Source organism: Kryptolebias marmoratus, linkage group LG8 (genome assembly GCF_001649575.2).
Source record: "Kryptolebias marmoratus isolate JLee-2015 linkage group LG8, ASM164957v2, whole genome shotgun sequence".
Classification (NCBI taxonomy): domain Eukaryota; kingdom Metazoa; phylum Chordata; class Actinopteri; order Cyprinodontiformes; family Rivulidae; genus Kryptolebias; species Kryptolebias marmoratus.
In genome coordinates this window covers 29,314,650-29,330,956 of record NC_051437.1, presented here as the reverse complement: position 1 = coordinate 29,330,956, position 16,307 = coordinate 29,314,650, and the positions used below count along the sequence as shown (strand labels likewise).

Genomic DNA, 16,307 nt, shown 5'->3' with positions numbered 1-16,307 from the left:
CAGAGAGACAGGCAGACAGGCAGGCAGACAGAGAGACAGGCAGACAGACAGGCAGGCAGACAGACAGGCAGACAGACAGGCAGACAGGCAGGCAGATACACAGACGGACAGACAGACAGGTCTAAGTAGATACAGCTAAGCATTTAGAAAGATAACCCATCGTTAAAACAAAAAGAATAATTTCTGTTGTTGTTTCAGCACAAATGTACGCAGGGTTGAAACGGGGAAGAGGAAGAGGAGATTCACCTTCCTCAGAAACTCTTCCAGCGCCGCCGGGTCGTTCGGGTCCAGAGAGGACGGACTCAGCAGCTTCAGCTTCATCACTCGCGTCACAGCAGGAACTTTGAGAAACAAACAGACATAATCTGTCATTTAATTTGTGTTTGGAGTGAAAGAAACACGTCCAGATGTTAGTGTTATTCATTAGCTGCAGTTGGTTTTTTGTTTTGGATGTGATTACTTCAGTGGAGGCACTTTTAAATTCTCAGTTAAAAGTAATAAATGTTACAGCACAGAGTTATAAGAGTCATATATTAATAAATAAATAAACCAAACTAACACAACCTAACAAGTTTTTAATCATGGTGACAGAAAGCTGGTTTGGGGTTTAAAACTAATTTAAAAGATGTGAAAGCTAAAACAGGCTGATGGTTAAATGATTGTGGTCATGTAAAATAATATTTTTTATGGGTTTGCAAACTTTTTATTCCACTTTTTCATTTGAAACCTTTTGGATTTAGCTGTGAAACATCATCTCACTGATGATTTATAAAACAACCTGAACTTCAGTCTGCTCAGTTAAACAGCAGCTCATTTGTTTCCAGAGTTTTAACAAATAAAAGTCTAATTTTAACCCTAAAGGGTAACTGAACCATAGCTTCTTACTGTAGCAAAAAAAAGGCATTTTCCAGGAACAAGGCTGGACCTCCCATTTCGCTTGTTCTTCTAAGAAGGCAGTAACACAGTTGCCTTTGTCAGGTTGTCCTGCTCTCCAGTTGCTCATCAGGAGGTTCTTTCCGTCCACCCACTTCCAGGAGTCTCTGAAAAGCCCGATCAGGACGTACTGTCCCTGTGGCACCAGCTGCTTTATGCGCTCGTTCTCCGTCATGGTCCTGATGCTGGCCACGTCCGTGTGATGTTCTCTGCAGTAGTTTTGAGCTTGGGTCCATGTCATGTATTTGTCGATGAAAAAATAAGTCACCTCCTCTTCTGGAAAACACAACAAAAAAAAAAAAAACCCAAAGCAAACAAACAAAACGTGAAGAACTGCAAAACAACATCTTTATGACAGCATTTGTACAAAGATCTTAAAGAATCATGGAGAGATTCAGGTAGAAGTTAAGAAGATGAACTGCTCTGTTGTCCCGACACCCACCACTGGCCTCAAAGCAGATCACTTTCATGGAGGATTTACAGTTTGTGTCTGCCCACAGTCCGGTGTCAAACATCACCACGCAGGCTTCGGAGTGCCCATTGTTGTTCGGTTCTCCAGGCGACCAGTTCCTAAACGCAGCCTCGCCATCTTTGTAGAAACTACTGTTTGACATGGACCACCTCCAGCTGTCCACCTCATCACGCAGTCCGATCCAGGCTCGCTGCAAGAAACAGACAGTCAGGGGAAACTTTCCTGATGAGCACTGTTTACAGACACATGTACAGATATTTATATATGTCTTCTATCCTCTGAGGACGTTTGCAGTGCAGGTTCCATTTATGACCTAGAGAGCAAACTATCAAAATACTGTGAGACTTGTTTTATGTTTTTAATGCAAAGTGTTATTCTGAGTAGCAGTGATGGTTAAAAGTCCAATGTTTCCTTCTTAAACTGTGGTGGACAATAGAAGCCAGCAGTGACGTTAGGCTTACATGTTGGACGTCCATGTCAGACACCATGTTGTTCAGGTCCACCCCGTCGGCCAGCATCGTAATGTCCCCGATATGGCTGATGGTGACCAGGTTGATGAAGTGTTGTCTGCAGTAGCTCCGAGCTTCGGTCCAGTTCCTCAGCTCGTTAATAAAATAAACTCCACGGTCAGTAAGCGAGGAGACGACACACAGCGCTGCAGAGACGAAGGTTTGTGTTAGACTGAGGGTGGCACAGCTGGACTGAGTAAGACGGATTTAAATCAGTTAGTTTCAGTATAAATACACACATAAAACAATCACTGATGCCTTTTTTCTTCTTTGTTTATTGAAGCATTAAAGGAAAAACCTTTAACATATAAAACCTTGTTGAATTTTAGGTGCTTCCTTTTATTAGATATGAAAGTTTTAGAAAGGCAGACAGGAAATATGGAGAGTTTCAGTATATTTTGACTCAGTTGAGATGATAAACCACATTTTAAAAACTGTAGGTCAGCAATGATGGACATCTGAGGTCCAATCATCCTAAAATGACAAATATATTCATTTATTTTAGCTGAGTTTAGGAACGTCTGGAAGTAATTTCATTTCCTTTTAAACTCAATTTGTATTAAAATTCAAACTGTAAAAGGGTTTTTGTTGTTGCTGGTGTTTGATAGAGAGATATTATTCATTAAAATAGTTCCAACTAAAAGGCTGAAATGTTTCAAATTCTGAAAATATATTTTTTGGCTCATTTTAAAACTGAACTAAAGATGCTGCAGATTAAAAGTTTTATTTTTAGGTGATAATGAATTAATGTAAGAACAGCAAACATTTCAGAAAACTTTACTAAAATAATGAGTTAAAAATGTAAAACTGAAGCCAGATTAACTTTATCAAACTGACACAAACTGCACAGATTTCCTGTCAACACATAACTGTAATCTTTTATTAATTCATTATTTTAAATGTTTCAGCAGATACAACAAAATAAAATAAAAGAGGAAGAATTTCTTCATTGAAAAAACTACATCTGAATACAGTTAAACAAAAGACAAGATGTTTGTTTTATCTGGTGAATATAAATGTACTTTTATTAAAATCTAATTATGCAGTCTGACATCTAAAGTTTATTGTAACAGAAGGTTGTGAGTTAGAAATATAGAATATAAAACATGTTCACCAGGTGCTCACAGAATTTAATTTTGAGGTAAATTTGCATCCTGATGTCCTCAGACTAAAGAAGTCATGTTTTTAAAGCACTTGCCTGCAGCAGCTGTGATGAACTGAAAGAACTTCTTCATCCTGGAGCTGAAAGGCGTCTCTGACTCTGCTCCCGCTCAGGCAGCGGGACGAAAAAACCTCTTTGCATTTTTACTTTAAAAGCTTGATGCATGCAAGAAAGTCAAAACAATTCAAATTAGCTTTATTTACATAGTTTTTACAAACTACTGATTTGCCTGACGGGTTTTTAGAGTCAGGAAAGCATGCAACCTCCTATTTTTCACAAGAAAACTGCACTGTAACACATAAACCTAAAATAAATAAATAAAAGTTTACTTCTATTTACAATAAAGGTAAAATAAAAGATTCTAACAACAATTAACTTATTCTAATGACATAAATTCTAATTTTTTTTTTCTCTTTATTTCCTGTTACAGTTGCTGATCACTATTTTATTAAATAGTTTAAAAATAAGTTAAATAAATCAGTACTTTATTAAAAGCATTTTTAAATATAGTTAGTTATCTGTCTGTCTGTCTTTTTTTGTATTTTCTCCTATATGAGCTCTAATAAACAATAATACAAATTTAAAAACTATATTATACCAGTTTGTCACAATAAGTTATCAGCCTTAGAAAGCAGAAAGGACATCACTCATAAAAATAATTTATATTTCATTTATAAGATAAGAATATGACTCAATTATAGTTTTGAATATTTACTTAGTCATTAAAACAAAATAAATTAAATGAGACAACTGAGACAGATTGCTGAGCAGAATATGCGTTCATTTATTTGGTTAATTTATTTAAACTCAGATTCAGCCGTTCGTCTTCCAACAGAGATGTCCTCGAGGCTGGACGTCCCGGAGGAAGTGACATCACCTGGTCACCTGATCACGTCAGCTGTTTGGAGCGATGAGGAGAGCAGACTTAAAGATCTCTGGCACAGATGAAATACATCCTCGTGGAACATTTTTCATCATTGATGTAATCTCCTCCTGTAAATACATGGAAGCAAAGTGAAGTCAAGTTTTTCTCCTGATGTTTGATGAACTTGTTTTAGATCATTTAGGCCTTAAAACAACAAATAACAACAACAGTTCAATAATATGATTTTTCTACATAATATCTGTTTTATCCTGCAATATTAATTTTCGGTTAGATGGTCCTAATTAAAATGTAGGTTTAAGTGCGTTTTTTTAGGAGTTTTTACTCTGTTCACCATCATGTCTGAAGACCTAACATAATAAGTTGATGAAGTGGTTTTCAGGAGGCACAATTAAATAAGACTGGAGTTCATTAGTTCTTCAGGTTATTCTGTCTTTCACATACTTTTTATTTTTTAAATGACCTCCAAAAATCCCCTCAGTCTAACGTTTGGGTCTTAAAGTTCTTTGGCCTGATTCCCAGTCTGAGTCAGCTGTTGGTGGTTAAACGGTACCGGTTCTGTTGATCTCCATGCAGCTCTCCCGTCCACCGGTGTTGTTTGGTTCTCCTTTACCCCAGCTGACGTAGGAAAACCTGGAACCATCCGTCCACAACCACACACCGTCCTGGACAGAATAAAGATTGTAAAAATTAATTTCTCAAACTTCTGTCTCGGTTTAACCAGAAGAAATCTGGGTTCTGCTCTGACCTTAGCTGCATCACTGGCTCCAACCCAGGTTCTTGGGTGCGATCCTGTGGCTCTGTAGACGAGCGTCCTCAGGAAGATGTACTCACTCCGGCTGTGGAAGGAGGCCAGATTTCCACCATATCTGATGCAGGTAAGCTGGGGAGAAAGACGAAGCGCAATCAATACGCTTAGTTTTAACTAGGAAACGGACAAAAACATGTTTTGCGCTTTTTAAAACTCCTATAAGTATGATCTGAACACCACAAAGCTGCACAATATTCTTTTTTAATTAGCGAGTAATGCATCTATGACCAACTAACAGCAGAATAAAAGAGATCATTTTATTCCCAATGCCTTTAAACAGATGCTCTCATGCAGTTTAAAGTGAGTATTTATCTGTTCAGGCCACACAGCTGGCCAAAATGTTTTCTGTTATTTATACTGTTGCTGGATCTTTTACTATTTTCACCTTTGGCTAAAACCACCTGATAGATGAGAAGTTTGAAATGTTTCATCCTGCTGCTTGTCCTCTGAGTGCATCTCTTTAAAACCCCAACATTAAGGAACCGATCAGGTTAATAAATCCTGAGAGCTCGGTCCAAACGCTGTACCTCAGCAGAAGCCCAGTCAGTTGAAATCTTTACGAAGATGAAACAGCGTTTCCCATTCTGGGTCCACCCAGAGGGGCACCTGCAGGACTGAGGAGCTGGATTACCTTTGAGAAAAGAGAAGACAACCGATCTGAAGTTCGACCAAATTCAGGTTTCATTTTAGCTGTTCTTCATGAGGTACTGCAGCCGGGTTTTTTCAGCCCAACAAAGCCCCAAAAAATGACTGAAGATGCACAAAATAAAAAAAATGAAGCATGATGCAACAAAAAGTCTAATTTTACCTGAAGCTTCATAATAAATAACTGAATACATTAAGCTGAACAGCTTAGTACCAATAAAATGTGATGTTCATCTGAATAAATTGTTTTATTCTGCAGGTGAAACCTTAAAGAAGGCGGTTTTATTTTAAATTAAAAAAAAATTCAAACTTCATCTTTGTTTGTGGACTTTGTAAAACTTTAAGCTTCTGGTTTGTTGGTTTCTTGAATATTTGTCTGTTTGTTTTGTTTTGTTTCTGTAAATCTGTTTATTTTTTGTTGGTTTATAACAGTATTTATTGATTATTTTAATGCTGATTAAACTAACATGCAATTAAATCCTACCTGCTCTGGAACATCCTGCCTGTGGACAAAACACAAAGTATTAAAACTGAACAGCATAAAGTTTTAATAGTTACACTGAATTATATTTTTAGTTTAGTTTATAGTTGCAGCTTGTGCAGCTGATGTTTCAGCTGTTTTCCTTCTTCAAATCCAATCTGTACACTTCACACAGACCTGTCTGCAGACACTGTTTACCGACAGGCGCCTCTTTTTTCAACATAATCTCACTCATTCAGTCTTGTTTGTCCTTAACGCAGCTCTGCTCTATGGTTCAAGATAAAAAAAAAAAACCAACACATTTTTGCAAACTTACTTCAGTTGAGAGTACACAGCTCAGACAAATGAGCAAAGTGAAGAGAAGTCCAGAAGCCATCTGTGGAAAGAATAAAAAGAAAAGTTATTTTACTGTTTGAAAAGAATTTAAAACAGAAATACAAAAACAGTTCTCTAAAATGCTTGTATTTCTGTAAAGACTGGATAACTGTTGGATATCAAGATTAAATGAAGAAAATTATGAAAAACAAAAAAATTCAATTCCAGCTGCACCTTCTTGTGGTTATCAGTCGGAGAGCTTCAGTATCTGAGAACTGGATGTGTTAGAGACAAGAACACAGTCTTTTTATACTGTTAGTTTTTCAGTGTGCGTATCATCTCTAGCCAAATAAATATATCCACAGCTTGCATGAAATTAAAACTTCAGGATCAACTTTATGTTTGAGCTCTCATGTTTCAGAACCTGAGAGGTGTCTGAAGGTTGAAGCAGCAAGGTTGGAAGCCCTCCGCTCTTCCGCAGATCCTGAGATGAGGAAAAAACAACTTCAGGCAACCATGTAAAACACAAGAATACCGCCTGCCACCAAACAGAAAGCGATAATGTGATTAACTGCGTCTTTAGGTGTGTGAGAGTGTTTTTATCTGTTGCAGACAGAATCAACCTGATTCAAAATAGCCTTCACAGTGGATGTGTTTATCTAAACTTTAAAGTGAGATTTGTGTTGTGTAGCTCAAACAGAATTTTTGAAGATTGACTACATCTTTCAGGCATAATTGGAAATAGGTGTCCGTTTAGTGTTGCAAGAAACTGGTTTGAAAAAATTGTCCCGCTAACTAAGCAAAACCAGTATGTGTGTGTGTGTGTGTGTGTGTGTGTGTGCGCGTGCACAAAGTCAAGTTTGTTTTTATCTGTTGCAGGCAGAGTCAACCTGATTCAAGATAGCCTCCACAGTGGTCTATGGCTCCTGGGGATGTCGGTTTGGCTGGAGTCCCTGGACTCTAGTGTAAATAAAAGATTTGACGCTTGCATGTAGCATTTCATTTAGAGCGAATTTACGAGCATCACGTAAAAAATAAAACTCATCAGGTTTTATCTGCTGACGTCAGCTCACCTCTTCTTCACAGTAATGTGGGTGTGTGCGACACTCAAACAGATTATCTGACAAACACATATCAGGTTTCTTCCATAACTTTATGTCTTTCCGACACAAACAGATACGGTCATTTCAAGTCATCGGCTTCCTTCGTGAGACAATATTTGGAGTGACTTCAGTTACATCAAATGTTCGTTAGTGAGAAGGAAGACACGAACATAATTCTGAGAATTAGGGCGCAAACTGCCATTTCACTTATTTTCTGCATTTTAATTTTTTTTTAAACAGAAAGACATTTTAGCATCAGTTAAAGCCGGAAAGAAAGAAAGAAAAGATTTTTAACAGAAACAGAATAAAACTTACAAACTTATAACTAAACTCCCCAATAGAAACACAAACAGGTTATTAAAAATAAGGGCAGCTTTCTCCAACAAACCCGAATCAGTCCACAAACAGGTGAAGAAATTCTGGTGGTGAGCTGAACAATGGTCAAGGTCAAAGGTGAAAGTCACAGGTGACCTCGATCTTTCACCTCATGGGTCAGGGGTAATCACTATTGATTTCAAGGTCACAGGTGAGTCCTCGGGGAAAACCTTCTGGCTGAGGAGGACATGTTTTTGGTCCGTCAGCAAAGATCAGGTAAAAACTAATGAAGAGATCTGGATGAAATTCTCAGGAAATGCTGGGGTTGGCAAAAAAACCAGTGGATTAAATTCTGGTGCTGACCCGGATCACGATCTGGATCAGACTATTTTTTAGGGGTGTTTTTTTTGTTTGTGAATAAATCTAACCGAAGCCTCTGGGTCTTTTTGACTCAAGGGCAGCAGGAGGGTTAAAAGAAATGTTCATTGATATTTGTATTTTTTTTTTAACATAAAAATGTCTTAAAACCAGTTTTCCTATCTTTCAAACATGACATTTAGTGTGTTAAGACTGCAGTGTAAACTTGTGTGAACTCGTTAATTTAGTTTCCTGTTTCCAGCAGCGGCTGTAAAACTGTTTACATCCAAGCAGTTTCAGGCTTGAAACAACCTGAGGATATGTAACAGAAGAGCTCAAACACGAAAGTTAATACTTTTGTTTTAATTTCATGTTTGCGACATGAAGACTGTGGTAATATTTATTTAGTTCTGCGTTGGTAGATGACACGCACGCTGACAAACTAAACATATTTAAGGACCGTGACCCCATCTCTGAGACATCCAGTTACCAGCTGCTGCTGTTGGAACGTCTTTGACTGAAAACAAGGTAAAAACTCATAAACCTTCACCTGACTGTTACAAATAAAGGTTTTAACGTTAGGGCTTTAGCTGCATGACATTTTGTAGTTGTAACTTGTCTGATGATTCTTCCCACAGATGGCTTCAGGTCTTTACTTCACCCTCCTCCTCTGTCTGACCTGCGCACTCTGGACCGCAGCAGATGTAAGTTTACAGTTTTTACAGTTTTACAGTTTTTACAGAGCAGCATCAGTGACGCAGAAATGACCTGATGAGTCAGATAACGATAAAGAAGAACCAGGTTTCAGAGTGGTTTAGAAGTAAAGACAGATGGTTCTGTTTGAGATGTACAGATTAGATTTGGAGACCTTGAACTCAGATGTTTATTATGTTTTTGCATTTAATTATAAAAACCAGTGAAACAGACAGAAGTACTGGTTGAAAATATGCACCATTCTGACTTCAGAAAGTTGAAACAATGGTATGTTGTTATTAATTTTTTAGTAATATTAAATGTAATGATTCCATAAAGGAAAAACACAGAGCTGCCAGTTCTGTTAATCAGTCAGTTTAATGAGAAAAACCTTCATGTTGTCGTGAAATCAGCTTTAATGTTTTGTTTTGTTATGTTTTGTTTTTTCCACAGGCAGGATGTCTGAAAAAAGGTTGGTGCTTCCTAAATGATGCCGAAACGAAACAAAAGAGGTTTTTTGTACCTTAATTAGTTCAGGTTTCTTAAAAGCTGAATGAGGGACAGGAGCTGAAAACTGTTTGATGCAAAGCAAATGTTAGACAGTTTATTATGTAACATTGTTTTTTTTATAATGTCTCCTGAACAAATAATATAGAATGAATTAGCATCAAAATCAGAATAACTTTATATTTTGTTCCAACTTTGCATGTAATCATAAAAAACAAGTATGTACAGTATTTACAATATGTACTAAATAATTCAAAATAACATTATGCAGAATAAATTGAAGATATAATTGGATAAGAATTAAATGACAATCTAATCTAATCTAAGTTGTGTACAAGATGAGACGAGCCTAATTAATGAATTTACATTAATTACTGTATTTAATATATTATCAAGTCTAAAACACAAGAACAAAATCTACAAACCTGACTGGATATCAGATTTCTTTTATATGAAAATTATTTCACTCTTAAAATAAAAATTTAAAATTTTCATCCGTTTAGAAAAAAAGAAGTTATTCAGCTTTTTATTAACTGTTAAAACTTCAGCTTAAACTTAGGTAACATCTTAGGAGTAACGACAGAATATTTCTTTCTTTGTTGCACAAACACACCTTCTCCCGTCTCACCTGTGTCTCAGTTCGGGCCAGCAGGTGTCCCTCTGGATGGACTCAGCACGGGACACGCTGCTTCCTGTTCAGAAATATTGAAACAGACTGGGCTACTGCTGAGGTGAGTTCAGGGAGTTTTTAAACTGAAGTTGTGTTTTGTGTGAGTATGTGCTTTAATTTGATTTTATTATTTCACCTATTTTAAATTCAACTATGGCTTTTGGTAATTTTTTGATGTATCTTCACATGGTTGTATTTATTACATAGCAAGCTATGTATCTGAGCTTTCAGCAATAAAATTAAAATATATCTGCAGCCAGGGGGCTATTTGCAGATGATGTAGTCCTGTAGGTGTCATCATGTTGTGATCTGCAACCGAGTGTGAAGCAGCTGGGATGAAGATCAGCACCTCCAAATCTGAGGACATGGTCCTCAGATGGAAAAGGGTGGACTGCTCTCTCCGGGTTGGGAGCGAGGTGCTGCCTCTAATGGAGCAGTTTAAGTAACTCTGGGTTTTGTTCACGATGGAGGAAAGAATGGAGCGTGAGATCGACAGATGGATCGATGCAGCTTCTGCCGTTTTGAGTACTCTGTACCGGTCTGTTGAGCTGCAAGGCAAACTCTCTGTTCACCTGTCGGTCTACGTTCCTACCCTCACCTGTGGTCACAGACTTTGGGTAGTGACTGAAAGATGAGATTTTGGATACAGGCGGTCGAAATGAGTTTTCTCCTCGGGGTAGCTGAGCTCTCCCTTAGAGACAGGGTGAGATGTTCAGTTATCCAGGAGGGGCTCAGAGTAGAGCCGCTGCTCCTGCTCATTGAGAGGAACCAGCTGAGGTGGTTCAGGCATCTGGTAAGGATCCCCCCTCCATAGGGAGGTGTTTCAGGCATGTCCAACTGGGAGGAGACCTCATAGAAGACGCAGGACATGTGGAGAGACTGTGTCTCTTGGCTGGCCTGGGAACGCCTTGAGGTTCTCCACTTATTAAACTACTGTTACTATAACTATTATTAAAGTATTGTGACTTTTTTTATCATCAGTTCTGATTGTTCAACTGGTTTTAAAACTAAAAGTCCAAAAACTAATTTGTAAAAAGATTTGACGCAGTTTTAAATTCTTTATTCTGCTGTTGTAGGTTTGTCATTCCTGCAGTATTTGAAGCACAATGAGATCATGCTTTCCAAAGTATTTTTGTTTCTTTCTGTCATCTGTTTTCATTTGCATCTGTCTGCTCAGCGTACCTGCATCGCTTACGGTGGAAATCTGGCCTCCTTCCACAACATCAACGAGTTCAACTTCCTCCGGGCACTCGTCTACGGAGCAACCAGATCCTACAAAAAGACTTGGGTCGGAGGCAACGATGCAGCAAAGGTGAGTGTATTTATAGGAAACATAATCACGTTTTTTCCTGTTTGATTAGAGAAAGCATTTTGACTTTAGTTATTAACAGACTTAAAACTTTACTGGCACCAAACAATGCACATAAAAATGACATTTACTTTCCTTTCTTTTTTATTTTAAATGTACTTTATCCAAATCAACCCACATTTATTTTGTCTTGGACCTCTGTCTGCTGAGAAGATTAACTTTAATAAACATTATTCTTTCAGGACGGTGTGTGGATGTGGACTGATGGTTCGAGGTTTAACTTCAGTTATTGGTACAATAAAGAACCAAACAACTCTGGTGGACGGGAGAGCTGTCTGGAAATCAACTTCAATGGTAAAAATGATTCAATTATAATCTAAGATTTTTCTTTTTGGGTCATAGAGATTGGAATACAATCTATCTCTTTATGTATGAAATTATAAGTGTACAATGAATTGTAAGGTTAGGTTAGATTTTTTGAGCTTGTATAACACCTGCTGGACTCAGTATCCAAGATTTAAAAAAATAATAATTTTGTAATTAGTCAAATTGTGTAATTTTATATTCTTAGTGATATATTCTTTTGATATCAAAATCTTCAAGGCAAGTACACTTGTCAAGCTTTTGCTTTTGAAACTTCTGACTTTTTCAAACATTGTTTTTACAGATAAGACCAACGATGTGAGATGCTCCACTAAGCGTCCGTATATCTGTGCCAGAGAACTCTAACTGCCCTCTTCCTGTCCTGAAACATCTGACGGGACCGTGGGACTTCCCACTGCTGATGTCACCTCCTCCAGGGCGTCAAGCCTCGATGGCGTCTCTGCTGGAAGACAAATATCATACAAATATAAACGCTTCCCAATAATACTAATAAATCCTTCTCAGCAATCTGTCTAATTTATTTGTCATTTATTTCATTATTAGCAGGATCCTAAGGGCAGGTGGAGCGTTGAACTTCTAAAAACAATAGGCGCCGCAAAAACTAGTTCCTCTAAATAAATAATTTACTTAATCATTTACCTTGTTGGGTATTGTTTTGCTTATTGTGTGACTCTTTAAATAAAATTCAGCAATTTTTAGTTTTTTGCTTATATAAGTACACATCATTCACTACCAAAAGTCTACTGAATAATTTATAATAAATGAGCGAAATTAGCAGAATCAGGTTTTGTTGCCAACAATTATGAGTTGTAAATAAAAGTGAGGAATATTTCCTATTTTCTAAAGCAGTTTTTACGAAACCCTGAATTAGTTTGAGTTACATTATCCCCCAAAGAATCATTTATTGATGTAAAAGTTGTGTTAGAAGCATAAAATTCAAATCAGAAACAACAGATTCAGTGGTTTCTTTTAGCTTAATGAAATTACATCTGCCCTATGGGGTGCCATTCGTAAAGTTACCGTTTGTAAAGTTCCACAGTCAAAAATTAACAGCTAAATTTTTGTTTATTTAGCCTTTCACAAGAAAAAAATTTTGTTTTTCAAAGTCATATTTTCACCTCATTATTCATACATTCATAAATGTCATAGTTCCAAACTAAATATTTAACTTGCAGTAGTATGCACTCTATACTACTCCAAAATCAAATTGTATTGAGTACAAATAATTATATTTCGCCTCGCCAAGGAGGTCATGTTTTTGGTAGTGTTTGTTTGTCTGTCTGTCTGTTAGCCAGATCACTTAAAAGTGATAAACAAATCTAGATAAAATTTTCAGGAACAGTTGAGGTTGTCAAAAATAATCTACCAACCCTGAAGCTACAGAAAATCCATCCACTTCAGCTGCCTATGAATAAGCAAGACAGAAACAGTTGAGACGGGTTGTTGAAGATATGCATTTATTTATAGAAATGATTTATTTGACATCAGGTTGTCTTCATTAGTCTGTCCTCCAGCAGAGACATCATCGAGGCTTGATGTCCTGGTGGAAGAGACATCACCGGTGGGAAGGTCTCACGGTCACGTCAGAGCTTTAAGGACAAGAATAACACTTTCTGCGGTCTTTGGCACAGACATAGGGTAGGGTCCATATACACGGTGCATCATTGGTAAAATCTCCTGTAAATGAATAAATAAAATTAAAGCATTACTGATAAACTCAGAAGTTTCTGCAGCAGACATGTTGCCTTTTGTTATGATTCATCTGTAAAATAAACAATTTAAAAGTGTTAAAAATTTAGGATTTAATGACTTTTTCATTTGAGGAGGGTTCTTTGTCTGTGTTGGATACTGAGCCCAGCAGGAGGGCTGGAAGGTCAACATGTCTAATATAACCATACAGTTATATTTAAACTTTTAGTTTAGATGATTAGTTTCTATCAAGATTTTACTTTATTCACTTAAGCTTTAAAAAATGCCTACATGTCAGTTTCATTCACTGTACCTTCAGCGTAGATCATTACACAGTTCTCATTTCCACCGTGATTGTTTGGTTCACCATCGGCCCAATTAGTGTAGTCAAAGCTGGACCCATCAGACCACAACCACACGCCCTCCTGACAGAAAACAGGTTGTAAAGGTTAATTTTTTCTGCTGACTGAAAACACTCAATCACCACCGTATAAATATTAACTTTATTTGAAAGACTATAACAGAAAACAAAAAGTAAAAGAAGTCCCTATGTCAGCTGGTAATTGGCAGTCACATAAATATTCTTTTTCACACAAAATCCATTTCTTGTTTATAAACATAACAAACCAACTCACCATTACAGCATCAAAACCTCCAACCCAGGCATTGTTGGAGATGAGTTGTTTGATGGCGTTGTATTCAGCTTCGCTGTGAAAAGAGGCCAAATTTCCACCCCTGTTGATGCAGGCGCGCTGAGGAAACAAACAACACGCAAACAAAAAGAAATGAAACCAAAACACTCAGCAAAGCTTTATACTTAAGTGACAAAATGATCTTTCAGTTCCTTCCTGAAGTCCTAAAAGCACAATTTGACCAATGTTAAAGTGAAAAAGGAGGAAAGAATTTGTCTTTGAAATGGAGACATTTTCTCACCAGGTTTATTTTTGAATGTGAGTACAAGTAGAAAACAGATAAGATAAATAGGTAGTTACAGTAGATTGACTTTTGGAGATATAAAAACCCTGGTTCCGTCGCCGGTTCTTCCCCGGTTCTGCCCATCACCTCTTACCTGTCTCCTATTCTAACCAGAAGCAGCGGCAGCCATTTTCCCAGTCAGCCCCAGCCTTCTGCCAGTCTGCCTGCTGTCTGATATCATGCATTCCTGTCGGGACTGTGGCTCCTTCAAGTTGCTTGAGTTTGTTTTGTTTTTTATTTATTTAATCTTTAAGTTTTACTCAAGATCCTCATGTTGGCCTGTATTCCTGGGTGGGACTTCCACCAACCGCAAACAAACTCTTTAAGTTAATAAGATTCAGAGGTTGAGTCTGAGGCTGTCGTACCTCAGCGTCAGCCCACGTCTGCGCCTCATCTACGTACAGGAAACAGCTTTGGTTATACGGAGTCCAGCCTTCAGGACACCTACACTCAGAGCCTGAACCACCGTTGGAAAACAAAATGGAAGATAAGTCCAACAGATCAAAAGCATCAGGGAAACAACTAGATTTGGTATAAAAACTGTGCAAAATAAACAATATATATTATAGTTTAGACTGACTTTTTATCAAGTAATGAGCTGAACAGATGCAGAATCACAAAACAGTAAAATGACACCAGGAAGTGAAAATACAAAAGGTTGATTGATTTCATAGTTTATGTTCTGGGTTCGTTTATGACCTATTACTGAATTCCATCTTAAGGCATATTGATTTTTATTGCCATATTTATTCATAATTTGTTGTTTGATTCAATGTGGATTAAATTGCCATTCAACTATGGTTTTCTTCATACAACACAGAACCTCATAATTATACCAAACACAAACCTTTTGAAGGTGGCCGTTTTATCTGGGGATAAAAAAAAACAATATAAATTAGAAGTAAAGACACAACAGCTAAAAGTTGTTCACTCTGTTCATTTAGCCAGTTCCAAGCCAGGCTAAAAGCCAGGTTTAGTTAATCCTGGCTCGTCTTTCACAGCCCTGATCAGTTACAGTTGCTTCAAGAAGTATTCAGCTTCTTCTCAGCCTGGTTTGGTGTTCACAAAACTAATGAATCTTGTAAAAGTTCTGAGAAAGCTTGGTCAAGTCCAGTTTATTTCACTATGTGTTTGGTCAGAAAAGAACAACAACAAAACATTAAACATTGTGTTAAATCCTGCAAGGAGTTGAGTCAAACTGATCTTTCAGGCAATCCTACATTTTTGTCTGGATTTCTCAGCAGTTTTGTTGAGAATCATAATAACAATAAAAAGTAAACTTACAGTTGCTTCAATCAAGAGTCCACAGCTCAGACAGAAGAGCAAAGAGAAGAAAAGACCTGAAGCCATCTGTGAAAAAAATCATTTAGTGTTTACAAAGAATTTATATCACAGTACTTTACTTTGGTTTAATAAATGCTCTGAAATGAAAATACTCTACTTTTGTAAGGACTGGGTGACTGCAGTCTGGTTAATAACAAATAACACAATTAAATAGCATAGACACAAGAGGAAACATGATGAATAAAAAAGTTTTTTACCTTGTTGCAGCTATGAGTCGAAGAGGTTCAAGTAGCAGCAGCTGGTAACTGGATGCCTTAGAGAGGGAAACTCAGTCCTTATATACTTTTCTTCTGTGTGGGTCTGTGTGTGTGTGGGTGTGAACTACACGTGCAAGAGGTTTTTGTAACAACAGCTGATAACTGGATGTCTTCTTTTTTTGGTCAAGAAACCATTTGTACATGTTCTACAATCATCAAGGTTAAGCAAAAAAGCTGAAGCCAGAACAGCTGAGGAGCTCTAAACTTCCTGTGGAAACAGCATCAAAACAGCTGCTGTCAGCTTGTGGATCACACAACACGGGAACTTGTATTTGCTACATTGTGGGGACAATTTTCCTAACATATACTAACTTGTGAGGACCAAAACCTGGTCCCCACTAGGAGAAATTATATATTTGGGTTAGGGGTTAGGTTTAAGACTAAGGTGTGAATTTAGTTTACCCTAGCCCTGAGCCAAAAGACCCTTACCCATTAAACCCAAAGGAGACCCTATTGCTAGCCCTGAGCCAATAGGCCCTTACCCATTAAACCC

At 37.4% G+C, this 16,307-nt stretch overlaps 4 protein-coding genes across 4 annotated transcripts in view; 1 reads left to right on the top strand and 3 right to left on the bottom strand.

Annotated features, from left to right (window-relative positions):
- LOC108228777 (macrophage mannose receptor 1-like) overlaps positions 1-3,149 on the bottom strand; it is an 8,760-nt gene extending 5,611 nt beyond the window's left edge. Inside the window, exons 1-5 of the mRNA XM_037976899.1 lie at positions 3,113-3,149; positions 1,867-2,060; positions 1,376-1,595; positions 886-1,209; positions 210-341 (exon numbers count right to left, since the gene is read on the bottom strand). Of these exons, the coding sequence (XP_037832827.1) occupies positions 210-341; positions 886-1,209; positions 1,376-1,595; positions 1,867-2,060; positions 3,113-3,149 (907 nt within the window). The remainder of the gene's footprint in view (positions 1-209; positions 342-885; positions 1,210-1,375; positions 1,596-1,866; positions 2,061-3,112) is intronic.
- Positions 3,150-3,848: 699 nt separating this feature from the next.
- LOC108228779 (galactose-specific lectin nattectin) lies at positions 3,849-6,489 on the bottom strand. Its single transcript, XM_017404394.3, has 7 exons — positions 6,446-6,489; positions 6,213-6,272; positions 5,900-5,918; positions 5,298-5,401; positions 4,708-4,842; positions 4,513-4,624; positions 3,849-4,069 (listed from the first exon to the last, which is right to left on the bottom strand). Exons 2-7 carry the CDS (start codon positions 6,270-6,272, stop codon positions 4,002-4,004), a joined length of 498 nt encoding a protein of 165 aa, XP_017259883.1. The 5' UTR covers positions 6,446-6,489; the 3' UTR covers positions 3,849-4,001.
- Positions 6,490-8,446: 1,957 nt separating this feature from the next.
- LOC108228780 (galactose-specific lectin nattectin) lies at positions 8,447-12,058 on the top strand. Its single transcript, XM_017404395.3, has 7 exons — positions 8,447-8,514; positions 8,625-8,690; positions 9,133-9,151; positions 9,826-9,917; positions 11,034-11,168; positions 11,408-11,519; positions 11,833-12,058. Exons 2-7 carry the CDS (start codon positions 8,625-8,627, stop codon positions 11,892-11,894), a joined length of 486 nt encoding a protein of 161 aa, XP_017259884.1. The 5' UTR covers positions 8,447-8,514; the 3' UTR covers positions 11,895-12,058.
- Positions 12,059-13,046: 988 nt separating this feature from the next.
- LOC108228778 (C-type mannose receptor 2-like) overlaps positions 13,047-16,307 on the bottom strand; it is an 8,551-nt gene continuing 5,290 nt past the window's right edge. The window contains exons 8-14 of the mRNA XM_037976898.1: positions 15,755-15,778; positions 15,498-15,563; positions 15,061-15,082; positions 14,579-14,670; positions 13,874-13,990; positions 13,552-13,663; positions 13,047-13,226 (exon numbers count right to left, since the gene is read on the bottom strand). Coding sequence (XP_037832826.1) covers positions 13,141-13,226; positions 13,552-13,663; positions 13,874-13,990; positions 14,579-14,670; positions 15,061-15,082; positions 15,498-15,563; positions 15,755-15,778 — 519 coding nt within the window. The 3' untranslated portion in view covers positions 13,047-13,140. The remainder of the gene's footprint in view (positions 13,227-13,551; positions 13,664-13,873; positions 13,991-14,578; positions 14,671-15,060; positions 15,083-15,497; positions 15,564-15,754; positions 15,779-16,307) is intronic.

Coding starts and splice junctions, on each gene's coding strand:
- LOC108228779 (XM_017404394.3), bottom strand. CDS start 6,272: ATGGCTTCTGGACTTCTCTTCACTTTGCTCATTTGTCTGAGCTGTGTA. Junction 4,625..4,707: donor GAGCCAGTGATGCAGCTAAG/GTCAGAGCAGAA, acceptor TATTCTGTCCAG/GACGGTGTGTGGTTGTGGAC. Junction 4,070..4,512: donor CATGGAGATCAACAGAACCG/GTACCGTTTAAC, acceptor ATGTATTTACAG/GAGGAGATTACATCAATGAT.
- LOC108228780 (XM_017404395.3), top strand. CDS start 8,625: ATGGCTTCAGGTCTTTACTTCACCCTCCTCCTCTGTCTGACCTGCGCA. Junction 9,918..11,033: donor CAGACTGGGCTACTGCTGAG/GTGAGTTCAGGG, acceptor CTGTCTGCTCAG/CGTACCTGCATCGCTTACGG. Junction 11,520..11,832: donor TCTGGAAATCAACTTCAATG/GTAAAAATGATT, acceptor TTGTTTTTACAG/ATAAGACCAACGATGTGAGA.